The sequence below is a fragment of the Bufo gargarizans genome, chromosome 6, assembly GCF_014858855.1.
Source record: "Bufo gargarizans isolate SCDJY-AF-19 chromosome 6, ASM1485885v1, whole genome shotgun sequence".
NCBI classification, from domain to species: domain Eukaryota; kingdom Metazoa; phylum Chordata; class Amphibia; order Anura; family Bufonidae; genus Bufo; species Bufo gargarizans.
Window position 1 is genome coordinate 95432588 of NC_058085.1, and position 10675 is coordinate 95443262.

General features: G+C 42.4%; 1 protein-coding gene across 2 annotated transcripts in view; it reads left to right on the forward strand.

Annotated features, from left to right (window-relative positions):
• RBL1 (RB transcriptional corepressor like 1) overlaps positions 1-7101 on the forward strand; it is a 41842-nt gene extending 34741 nt beyond the window's left edge. For both annotated transcript variants that reach the window (XM_044298193.1, XM_044298194.1), the window contains 5 exons: positions 1470-1541; positions 2216-2303; positions 3398-3546; positions 5390-5554; positions 6174-7101. In XM_044298193.1, coding sequence (XP_044154128.1) covers positions 1470-1541; positions 2216-2303; positions 3398-3546; positions 5390-5554; positions 6174-6341 — 642 coding nt within the window. In that variant the 3' untranslated portion in view covers positions 6342-7101. The remainder of the gene's footprint in view (positions 1-1469; positions 1542-2215; positions 2304-3397; positions 3547-5389; positions 5555-6173) is intronic.
• The last annotated feature ends 3574 nt before the right edge of the window (positions 7102-10675 follow it).

Below are 10675 nucleotides of genomic sequence, written 5' to 3' on the forward strand. Positions count from 1 at the left end.
GTGAGCTATAGTCGTGACGTCACTGGCCTGTGGGAAGCAGCGAGAAGGCTGATCAGTGAGAGTCTTAGGTATCGGACCCGTTCCCCCCCAGTCAGATGCTGGTGACCTATCCGAAGGATAGACAGGGAAATACCATGGGAGGAAAAAGCCTGGAAATGAAGTTAGCAATGCAAAATGGGAACTTTAATGTACCATTCACATGGAGTTCTGCAGAATAAAGGCCTACTTTTGCTGCATTAAAGGGGTTATCCAGGTAAATATAATGATGACCTATTCAGGATCGTCATCATTATCACGTCGGTGGGGGCCCGAGTCTCGGAACCCCTGCTAATCAGCCGTCAGGGAGCCGCTGTGCTCACTGGAGCTCTGGCGCGGGATGCAGGCGCCTGGCAGCTTTCCAAGGACAGCACACGGTGCACTTCTGACATGCATTTAGGATGCATTTTTTATTGTAGCTAGCTAAAATCAATGAAATCTGCACAGTGGGAATGAACGCCAGGGTTTAACCAGGCAAATTGAAAACTGCACCTTGAAAGCATGTCAGAACTGGACTGTGTGCCAGCACCCTTATGGCTCTGGGAAGGCAGGGAGCGCAAAACAAAAGTTTCTCATCTGAACACCAGAATATCGCTTTAACTTTTCTTTGTGTGTGTTTGCTTTTTACCTATATATTGCTTTAATCTTCCACTTGCCTCCATAGAGCATATCCTGCTTGTAGGAGCTTCTCCATGCACTAAATGTAGTTCCAGGGAAAACACTTGAACCTTATAACTAATGTTAACAAGGTTTAAAGGCTTTGTCTCATTTTGCCGTTACTAGTACGAGATGGGATTAACCCCCGACCACCAGGTGGCGGCGCTCCTCTGTTTCAGTTGCTCCCATTGTAGTGCAGCGCGCTATGCTGTTTCAGAGTTGGGGAACCAGAATAGTATTCTGTGCTACACTATTTCAGTGGTTCCCATGCACTGCAATGGTAGCTCGCTCCACTGTCTTCCGGCCACCTGTTAGTCTGCACTCAGTCCCGTCTTGCTTTAGTTATAGTGAGGGGAGACAACCCTTTTAAGTGTTCCCAACATCATCCCTTTCCTGAACGTCATACCCGTGATTCTGCACAGTTCTCTTGTAGGCCATGGCTGGTGCATGTGCTCTCAATGGGACAGCATGGTCTTTGGTCACTTGTCCGTTATCAGAAAGCTTTCCCATGTTCTTGTCATGACTTTTCTATGAAACTTTGGGAGCATTTTCAGCAGCATCTGCAGAATTTCCAGTTTTTATTCGGGGTGTCGCTTTAAGACATGTCCTTTTTATTTTACTGCAGCAGAATACCTGGCGTCTTCTCTTCCATGCATATACAAACAACTTTATTGCTTTCTCTAGTTAAAATAAATTGGTCATTTAATCGCAAATATATATATTTTTGGAATCTACAGGAGACTTATTCTTAACTGTTCTGTAACTGTATTGCACAGGTAACCAAAGAAGAGAGGCTGTTTCATGACATCATGAAATGTTACAGGAATCAACCCCAAGCAGAAAGCCGTGTAAGTAAAATCAGATGTGATATCGTTTTGACTGTTTCCTATGACAGCATTACATGTTTTTTTTTTTTTTTTTTCCACAAAAAATTTAGACTACAACCTTCAGAATCACAAGTGCATATCCATGAAGCAAACATGATTATAAAAAAGAAAATGGCTGCACACCATTATACATACAAACAATAGATCTAAGAAATGGGGGTCATTCTAAATAAAAGTGGTACAATACCGACTATAAGTGAGTCAATGGAAGCTCTTAGCGCACATATTTGATCAATCGTGTGTCGGGCCCATCTACCAGGCGTCAAGGTGGCTTCCACAGATGGGTCCCTAACACTCATATACTGCCTCTCTTGGGACTTGCCTAAGCCTACAATATTCAGGGCAGTGTAGGAACCAGCTATAAACATACTCTGCTCAGAAGTCCCAGGTAGATGGCGTGTTCAGTCTAAAAGAGGTGCTACCCTCAAATTATTCTACAAAAAATTTAGACTAGAACCTTCAGAAATCACAGGCGCATATCCATGAAGCAAAAACGATTATAAAAAAAGACTCAATTATAGTCGGTATTGTAGCACTTTTATTTAGAATGACCCCCATTTCTAAGCTCTATTGTTTGTATGTATAATGATGTGCAGCCATTTTCTTTTTTTATAAATGTATTTTTTCTTTGTTAGGTGTATAGGCATGTATTGGTGAAAAAACTGCCTGATGTGCAGCAAAGTGACGCTGGATTCAGCCAGGATGTGGAAATGGCTGACTGTGGTAAGAAAGACTTTGGATCAAGCTTTACCTTGTGGACTGTTGACATTTATAGCCTTCCTTTCCCCCTTCACTTCATCATTTTTATTTTTTACACAGTTTTATTATTTTATTAAGATTTATTTTTCTTACTTATATAGCACTGACCTATTCCGCAGCGCTTTACAACATTAGTGTCCTACTGTCCCCAGCTCACAATCTAAGCTCCCTATCAGTATGTCTTTGGAGTATGGGAGGAAACCCACACAAACACAGGGAGAACATACAAACTTCTTTAGAACATAGGTCCCAACCTGTACCTTTCCAACTGTTACAAAACTACACTACCCACAGGCACATACAGCCATAGGCTGCGAGCTGTGATTTTTGGAACAGCTGGAGAGGCGCAGGTTTGGGCCATTATTCTATGATCTTAAACACTGCCCTACATTTTGGTTTCTGCAAATGTTTTCTGCTTGTCCTAGTAAGTATGCTATGCGTGCTATTCTTCAGATTCACCAGTTCATAGAATACAATAGGTGAATTGCTTCTTCTGCAAAAATTTGCTAAAAGCGTATCTATGAGGCCTATACTTCCTAAAAACAACCTCTGAAATGTGCTTTATTCACATTATAGTCTTTTATAATTGTATATTTACTTCTACAGTATAATGGGTTTACATGGCCATCAGATTGCATTAAAGGAGTGTTCTAGGTCTTTGTGTAAATCTCTGTATGTAGTGCTGCAGTCACATGCCTGTCTTGCTCTGTATTTAAGCACTTCCTTTGACTTTCTGTTCTGGATCCACTGCATTGTGGGTCATTACTGACTGCAAGTACATTCCAGACTATAAACTTTCTCAGTAGCGCCTGGCACATAGTGTGGGGAGGTGCAACTGAATGCAATCGCAAACAAAACTGACTGAACTTGCTTGCAAAATCGCACCCTGAAATAATCCGTATTGGAGGGGGGAGGGGGGGTGAGGATCAAGGATGCAATAAGTTGGCTGATTTCAAAAAAGCATGTTGTTCTTGGAGAACCCCTTTAAATTGTTAATGCTTCTAGACTTTGTATATTGCCTTGTTAGTGTCTTTATTTTGTATCCTCCCTATTTACAGATTCCAACGACTCTCTCTCTGACTCCAAACAAGCTGCTCGTGCCAGTGACCAAGACAGAGGAGACTTAATAACGTTTTATAACAACGTCTACGTGGAACGCGTGCAGCTGTTTGCACTGAAATATGCAGTCAGCACTAGTGACCATCTGGTAGGAACGGGGTGAACATGCATTTATGTGGGCTGCAGAATAATTCTCTAATTGGTGTTGCTGTATGTTTGCACATCACCCATTAATACTAATGGGGAAAACATTTAATATTTGATCACATAACATCTTCCAGATTGGGACAAGCAAATGACAGTCCCTTTAACTGTACTAAGCTAGCTTGATTACCTATAGATAATATTAAAACTGTTAAAAGGCATCTGTCAGCAGATTTGTACCTATGACACTGGCTGACCTGTTTGGTCCCATGTCCATATGTGTCCACATTGCTGAGAAAAATGATGTTTTAATATATGCAAATGAGCCTCTAGGACAGAGGCGTTACCATGACACCTAGAGGCTCAGCTTTATGCAACTTCCACACCCTCTGCACATTGACAGGGCCAGGCGTGATGCTTTATCTGCCTGGCCCTGTCAATCAAACTGCAGAGGGTGCAGCAGTTGCAGAGAGAGCTGAGCCTCTAGGTGTAACGTAACGCCCCGTTGCTCCTAGAGGCTCATTTGCATGTATTAAAACTTCATTTTTCTCAGCAATGAAAGCACACATGAACATGGGACTAACACACCAAGCACACTTGCAACAGGTCAGGTCATAGGAACAAATCTGGTTAAAGATGCCCTTTAAAGGGGTTGTCTAATAATACTAATTGTGATTGTCCATATTGCTTCCTTTGCTGGCTGGATTCATTTTTTCATCACTTTACAGACTGCTTGTTTCTATGGCTATGACCAGCCTGCAATCCAGCTGTGGTAGTCATGCTTCCATACTATAGGAGAAAGCACTAGTCTATGTGCACTGCCACCAGAGAGGCCAGCGCTTTTTTCCTATAGTGTGCTAGCACGACGACCACTAATGGATTGCAGGGTGGTCGCAACAAGAGATGAGTAATTTGACACAAAAAATACCCTCAATGCAAATTTTTTGCATCAAGGATTTGTTTGTGTCATGTGACCACGGAGCGGAAGTGAAGCGCTTACTATTTTTCACTGCTCCGTGGTCACCCGCCGGCCCGCACCACACTGCACTTCACTTTCCTCCTGACACATCATCTGGACATAATGACACATAAGCGTGCACTGTGACCATTACGCTGTGTGACATCAGGATGACAGTGAGGGGGGGGGGGGGGGGGGGCAGCTGGTGGCATGGGGGAACCTGATGGAGTTTTTTTATAAAGAAAAACCTTCTTTTAATTTAGTTTTTTGTTAGAGTTCTCGATTTAATCCTTGGATTAATCTATAGAATACTCTATTACAAAAATAGTCGATAGCTGCAGCCCTATGCTAAAGTGACACAACCTAGGGCTCAAACGATTACTCGATTGAATCGAGTAATTCATCACAAATCCTCGATGCAAATTTTTTGCATCTAGGATTCTTTTGTGTCATGTGAGCACAAAGCGGGAGGGAAGCGCTTGTGATTACTCACCGCTCTGTGGTCACCCGCCGGCCCTCACTGCGCTGCACTTTCCTCCTGACACATCTTCTGGATAGACACGTAAGCGAGCACTATGACCTGACGCTGTGTGACATCAGGAAAACTGCAGTGTGCGAACTTCGAAGAAGATGAGCAGCGGCGCCCCTACAGGAAAGTATTTTATTTAACTGGCTCTGGGGACATGGCTAGGAGGGGCAGCTGATGGCACGGGTGGGATGATTCGTTTTTAATAACAAAAAACTAATTAAAATAATGTTTTTTTCTTTATAGAGTACTCGATTAATCAATAGAATACTGTATTACAAAAATAGTCGATAGCTGCAGCCCTAACACAACCCCTTTAAGATTTTTGACTAATGGATTGTTTTATTTCACGCTTCTTTGTAGGCATCTGCTCCTCCATTGTCTCCATTCCCCAGCATCAGACAGCAAGCAGTCTCGCCACGTCGTGTGTCCCAGCAACATTCCATCTATGTGTCCCCACATAAAAACACAAGTTGTCTCACACCACGCTCATCGCTCCTGTACAAATTCAATGGAAGTCCTTCTAAAGTAAGTTTACTAGAGCAGTGGTTTTTCAAGTTCTTCAGGTGTTAAAGAGGACCTTTCACCGCTCCTGAAACACCTGTTTTAATAGCTTCATGCATTCCCCACGTAATATCTGTTCTTATGACTCTATGTAGTGCCGTTCCTTTATTATTCCTACCAGAAGCTACAAATGAATTGCTATTAGCCTTCAGTACAGAGGGGAGGTAACCAGTTGGGGGGGGGGGGGGGGGGGCAGCACTGATTGGATAGAGGGAGTCTAAGCAGGTAACCCCCCCCCCCCCCCCCCAACTAGTTACCTCCCCTCTGTACCCTTACTAAAGACTGATAGCAATTCATTCATAACTTCTAGTAGAAATAATAGAGGAATGGCACAACATAGAGCCATAAGAACAGAGGCTCCAGAATCGTTATTACATGGGGACTGCATGACCCTATTAAAACAGAGCGGTGACAGGTCCTCTTTAAGGTGTTCACTTCCACTGCCACGCTTTTTATCATTTTTCTTATTAGTGATTTAATATTTGATGTAATAACCAGCTTATCAGTGTTTTTATAGCGCAAATATGCCTTCCTCTGTTACTTGTACCGTCGGCTGATCCTTACTTCATTATTGTAATTCTAGAGCTTGGAAGATATTAACAGCATGATAAAACAAGACCATAGAAGCCGAAAGCGAGCAATAACCATAGATAGCGACTCTGATTCTCCTGCAAAGAGGATGTGCACAGAGAATGAGGACGTACTCCTAAAACGCCTTCAGGATGTTGTAAGCGAAAGGGCAATACGTTAGTTCTTCTCTTCCTATTGCACTGTTGAGTACCTGCATGCCCGATCTGTGTATTAAGCCTGTGCAATATGTCTTTATGCCGCATTGTAGCTATTTTAATCTGTTCTCTGATACAACTTTTTACAGGTTCTACCCCTAGCAGTTATGTTTTTATATCACACAATTTAAAAGATTGTGCATTATGTAGAATTTTACGGTCCTTGACTAACATATTGCTGTGTTTTTTATTTTATTCTTTACGCTTTTTATTAGCAACTCGTACTGTTTTGATTTTATAAATGTAATATAGAAACCAGTCCTTTCCAGCGCTGCAGTGGTAAGCACTGCCAACGCTCTAAGAAAATCTGTAAATTCAATAGTTTTACTTTGTTTCAAAGTGCAGCTTTTACAGTATTTACAATCTATAGCAAACTTATATCTTTGTTTTATGTATGTTACAGAGGACATTACGTATGCACAGTGGGTGCAGCCTATTGGTGTGCTAGGAACCATTGCAATAATTGAGTCATAGTCCAGGTGATATTTGTGAATTAAAGGGGTTCTGTCAGACTTGGGGCTCATGCACACCATTTCCGTTCCGTGTTTTTTTTTTTTTTTTTTTTTTAACAGGTCCATATATGGAACCATTAATTTCAATGGGGCTTAAAAAAAACAAAAAAAAACGGCATTGACTGTGTGTATTCGATGTCCGTTCCGAAAAAAAAAAAAAATATATAACATGTCCTATTCTCGTCTGTATTGCGGACAAGGCTTGGCATTTTTACAGTGGATCCACAAAAAAAACGAATGCAATACGGATGCCACATGGACGTCCTCTGTATTTTTTGCAGATCTGTCTTTTGTGGACCGCAAAATACATAGTCGTGTGCATGAGCCCTTAGGACCTATGCACACGACCGTTGTTGTTATGCAGTCTGCAACTTGCAGATTTGCAATACACGGATACCGGCCATGTGCGTTCCGCATTTTGCGGAATGGAACGTCCGGCCCCTGATGGAACAGTCCTATCCTTGTCTGTAATGCAGACAATAATAGAACATGTTTTATCCCTTTGTGGAATGGCCATACGGACCCAGAATGCACACGTCATTTCCTTTTTTTGCACCCCCTTTAAAGTGAATGGTTTTTCATACGGGCCGCAAAAAAAAACATGCAACGGTCAAAAAATAAGTTCATGTGCATCAGCCCTTAGATATTGATGACCTATTCTCATTAACATTGGATAAATGGGGGTCCGATACTCGGCTGTTTAGGGACGGTGCTGGAAACCGTACAGTGGGTGGAGGCTGTTTAGTGGCCATTGCTGTGGTACTGCAGCTCTGCTCCCATTCATATGACTGAGAGCTGAGCTTGAAGTATGCCGGCAGAAACAACACAGCGGACACAGCCTTCCGTTGCCTATATAGTTTACGTCTGCTGCTCGGAACAGGTAAATTGTGGAGGTGGCTGGTGTCGGATTCCCCACCAAGTCCTGGAAATCCCCTTTACCCATTGTTGGTTCCTGCTGTATTAGACTACTGAATATTGTTCTGATTTAGTACAAATTACAAATGGTTGCAAGTACTTTTACATAGGTGATCATTCCACTTTAAACTAGACAATGCTGTGTAGCATCTACACTTCCTTCCTGTGTGTGTGTATATGTATGTATGTGTGTTATTTGCATGAGTGGTTAAGATTTTGACTAGGAGCAGTAACTGAAAGACTCCTATAGTTGTGTGCTTGTTATGGTTGTTTTTTGTGGGGGAGGGGGAATGTTTGTTTCATTTGCACACATTTGTACATATGTACAATAAACATTATCCTTGCTTTATACCATTGTCTCTGTGTTTTTTTTTTTTTTTATTGTGCTATGTTCATATCTCCAGTAGCCTAATCCAGAAGACAACAGCCTTCCAGAGTTCACCGGATCCGCGGATGCTACTATTCAATGCATTCAATGTTTTTGTCTAGCCAAAACCTGGCACTCATGCCGGAAAGTGACTGGATCCCATTATAGTCTGTGGGGTCCGGCGGTAAACAGTAGCATCCGGAAGTGCCTGATCCAGTGAACACCGGAACAGCCTGCCAGAGATGTGAAAGTAGCCTTATCTGTTTGAATTGCCCATGAGAAAATCATTAGAGTAACTAAACCTTTGTGTCAAATTTTATTAAGATGTCCCTGATGCCCTAATAAAAGTTTTTCTAATATACTTTATTAATTAATTTTGCATTTTTATTCTATTTTTACCTCCCTAAAGTGCACCATTAACTGTGCACTTAAAACTCAGTTCTCTGTACACCACTGACAGCTCAGCGGTGTACAGAGTACGGACTGTGAGGTTTATGAATGGAGCCGCAGAAGCAGGGAGTACGGGCAAGGAACGCATATTGCTGCTCCTGCCCGTGCCCCCCAGAGGTTTACTGATTACTGGCATAGCACATGGGTACCCTGTAACCATGTGCTATGCCAGGATTAGCTGAGTGGAGCGGGCTCCTGCCTGCTTAGCAAAGCTAAGAAAACTGCATGTCAGCAGGAGCCCGCTCCACTCAGCTAATCCTGGCATAGCACATGGTTACAGGGTACCCATGTGCTAAGCCAGGAGTTAGTAAACCTCCGGGGGGCACGGGCAGGAGCAGCAATATGCGTCTCTTGCCCATACTCCCTGCTGTGGCACCAATCATAAATTTCACAGTCCGTAGTCACTGCTCAGCTGTCAGTGGTGTACAGAGAACTGAGTTTTAAGCGCACAGTCAATGGTGCGCTTTAGGGAGGTAAAAATGTAATACAAATACAAAAGTATATTAGAAAAACTCTATTAGGGCATTAAGGACATCTTATTAAAGGTTGACACAAAGGTTTAGTTACTCATTAAGGTTATTCACTTCATCCCTATAGACCGAAATGGAGTACACCTAGTTCTGTCACCTGACGTAATGACAAATGTGTGCCTAACCATAAAATAAAAAACCTATAAAAAGATCTGTTTAATCTTTCACAAACATCGTGCATTCAGAAAGCCTTCAGACCCTGTCACTTTTTCACGTTTTATGTTGCGGCCTTGTGCTCAAATAAGGTTTTCGCCTATTAATCTGCACTTAATGCCATATAATGAGAAAGTGAAAATAGAATTTTAGAAATTTTTTCAAATTTATTAAAAAGGAAAAACTTTTGCATTACCAGAGGTATTCAGACCCTTTGCTTTGATACTTGAAATTTAAGCTCTGGGGGCCTCCAATATCTCTCAATCATCTTTGGGATGTTTCTTCGCCATGATTGGAGTCTACCTGTGGTAAGTTCAGTTTGACTGGACATGATTTAGAAAGACACTGCTGTCCATATAAGGTTTTACTGCTGACAATGCATATCGGAGGAAGGAACTGCCTGTAGAGCCCAGAGACCTGGCCTTCATAGTTTTTAAATGAAAGAAGTTTGGAAAATGCGGGACTCTTCCCAGAGCTGGTCCCCCTTTCAAAAAAAATCTGGGGAGATGGGCCTTAGTAGAGAGGTGACCAAGAACCCAACTCGGCTCTAAAGATCCTGTGTGCATATAGAAAAACCACTGCAGTTCTCCGCCAGTCTGGGGCCTTGTAGCAGAGTGGTCCGAAGACACGTGAAAGCCCACCTGGAGTTTGCAAAACGCCTAAATGACTCTCAGACTGTGATAAACAAGATCATCTGGTCTGATGAAACAAAGACTGAACTTTTTGGCCTCAATTCTGCTCATCATCTGCCCAATACCATCCCTACAGTGAAACATGGTGGTTAGCTGCTCTGCTATCTGCAACTTTGCCCTGCTCATGCCAGGTGTAAAACTGTCGGGGAAGGGCCCGGAGGCCTGTCTCATTCATCATTTTCTTTGCCTGTTTTAGACGTCAAAAATGGTCTAAATGTACGATAGCAACGAAGCTGTCTTACATTTAGAACTGGCGCTGGATTAGTCAAAGTTATGGAGAGGCCGGTGCCTCTTCATAACTTTGGCGGATCCTCCGCCAGCTATGTGGCTTTATCAAGACCAACGTCTTAATGAATGTGCCGCATAGTTTGTAAGGCTGAAAAAAAAAAAAAGACATCTTTCCATCCAGTTCGGCCTGTCATCCTGCAAGTTGATCCAGAGGAAGGCAAAAAAAAAAAACTGAGAGGAGGCAATTTTCCTCATTTTAGGGGGAAAAAAATTCCTTCCCGACTCCAACCAGAATAACTCCCTGGATCAACTACCCCTCTAGTAGCTATATCCTGTAATATTATTACACTCCAGAAATATATCCAGGCCCCTCTTGGACTCAAGAATTCACCACCATAACAAGTGGTTATATTTACTAAACGTGGTAAAAAACCCACACACATATGATCTCAC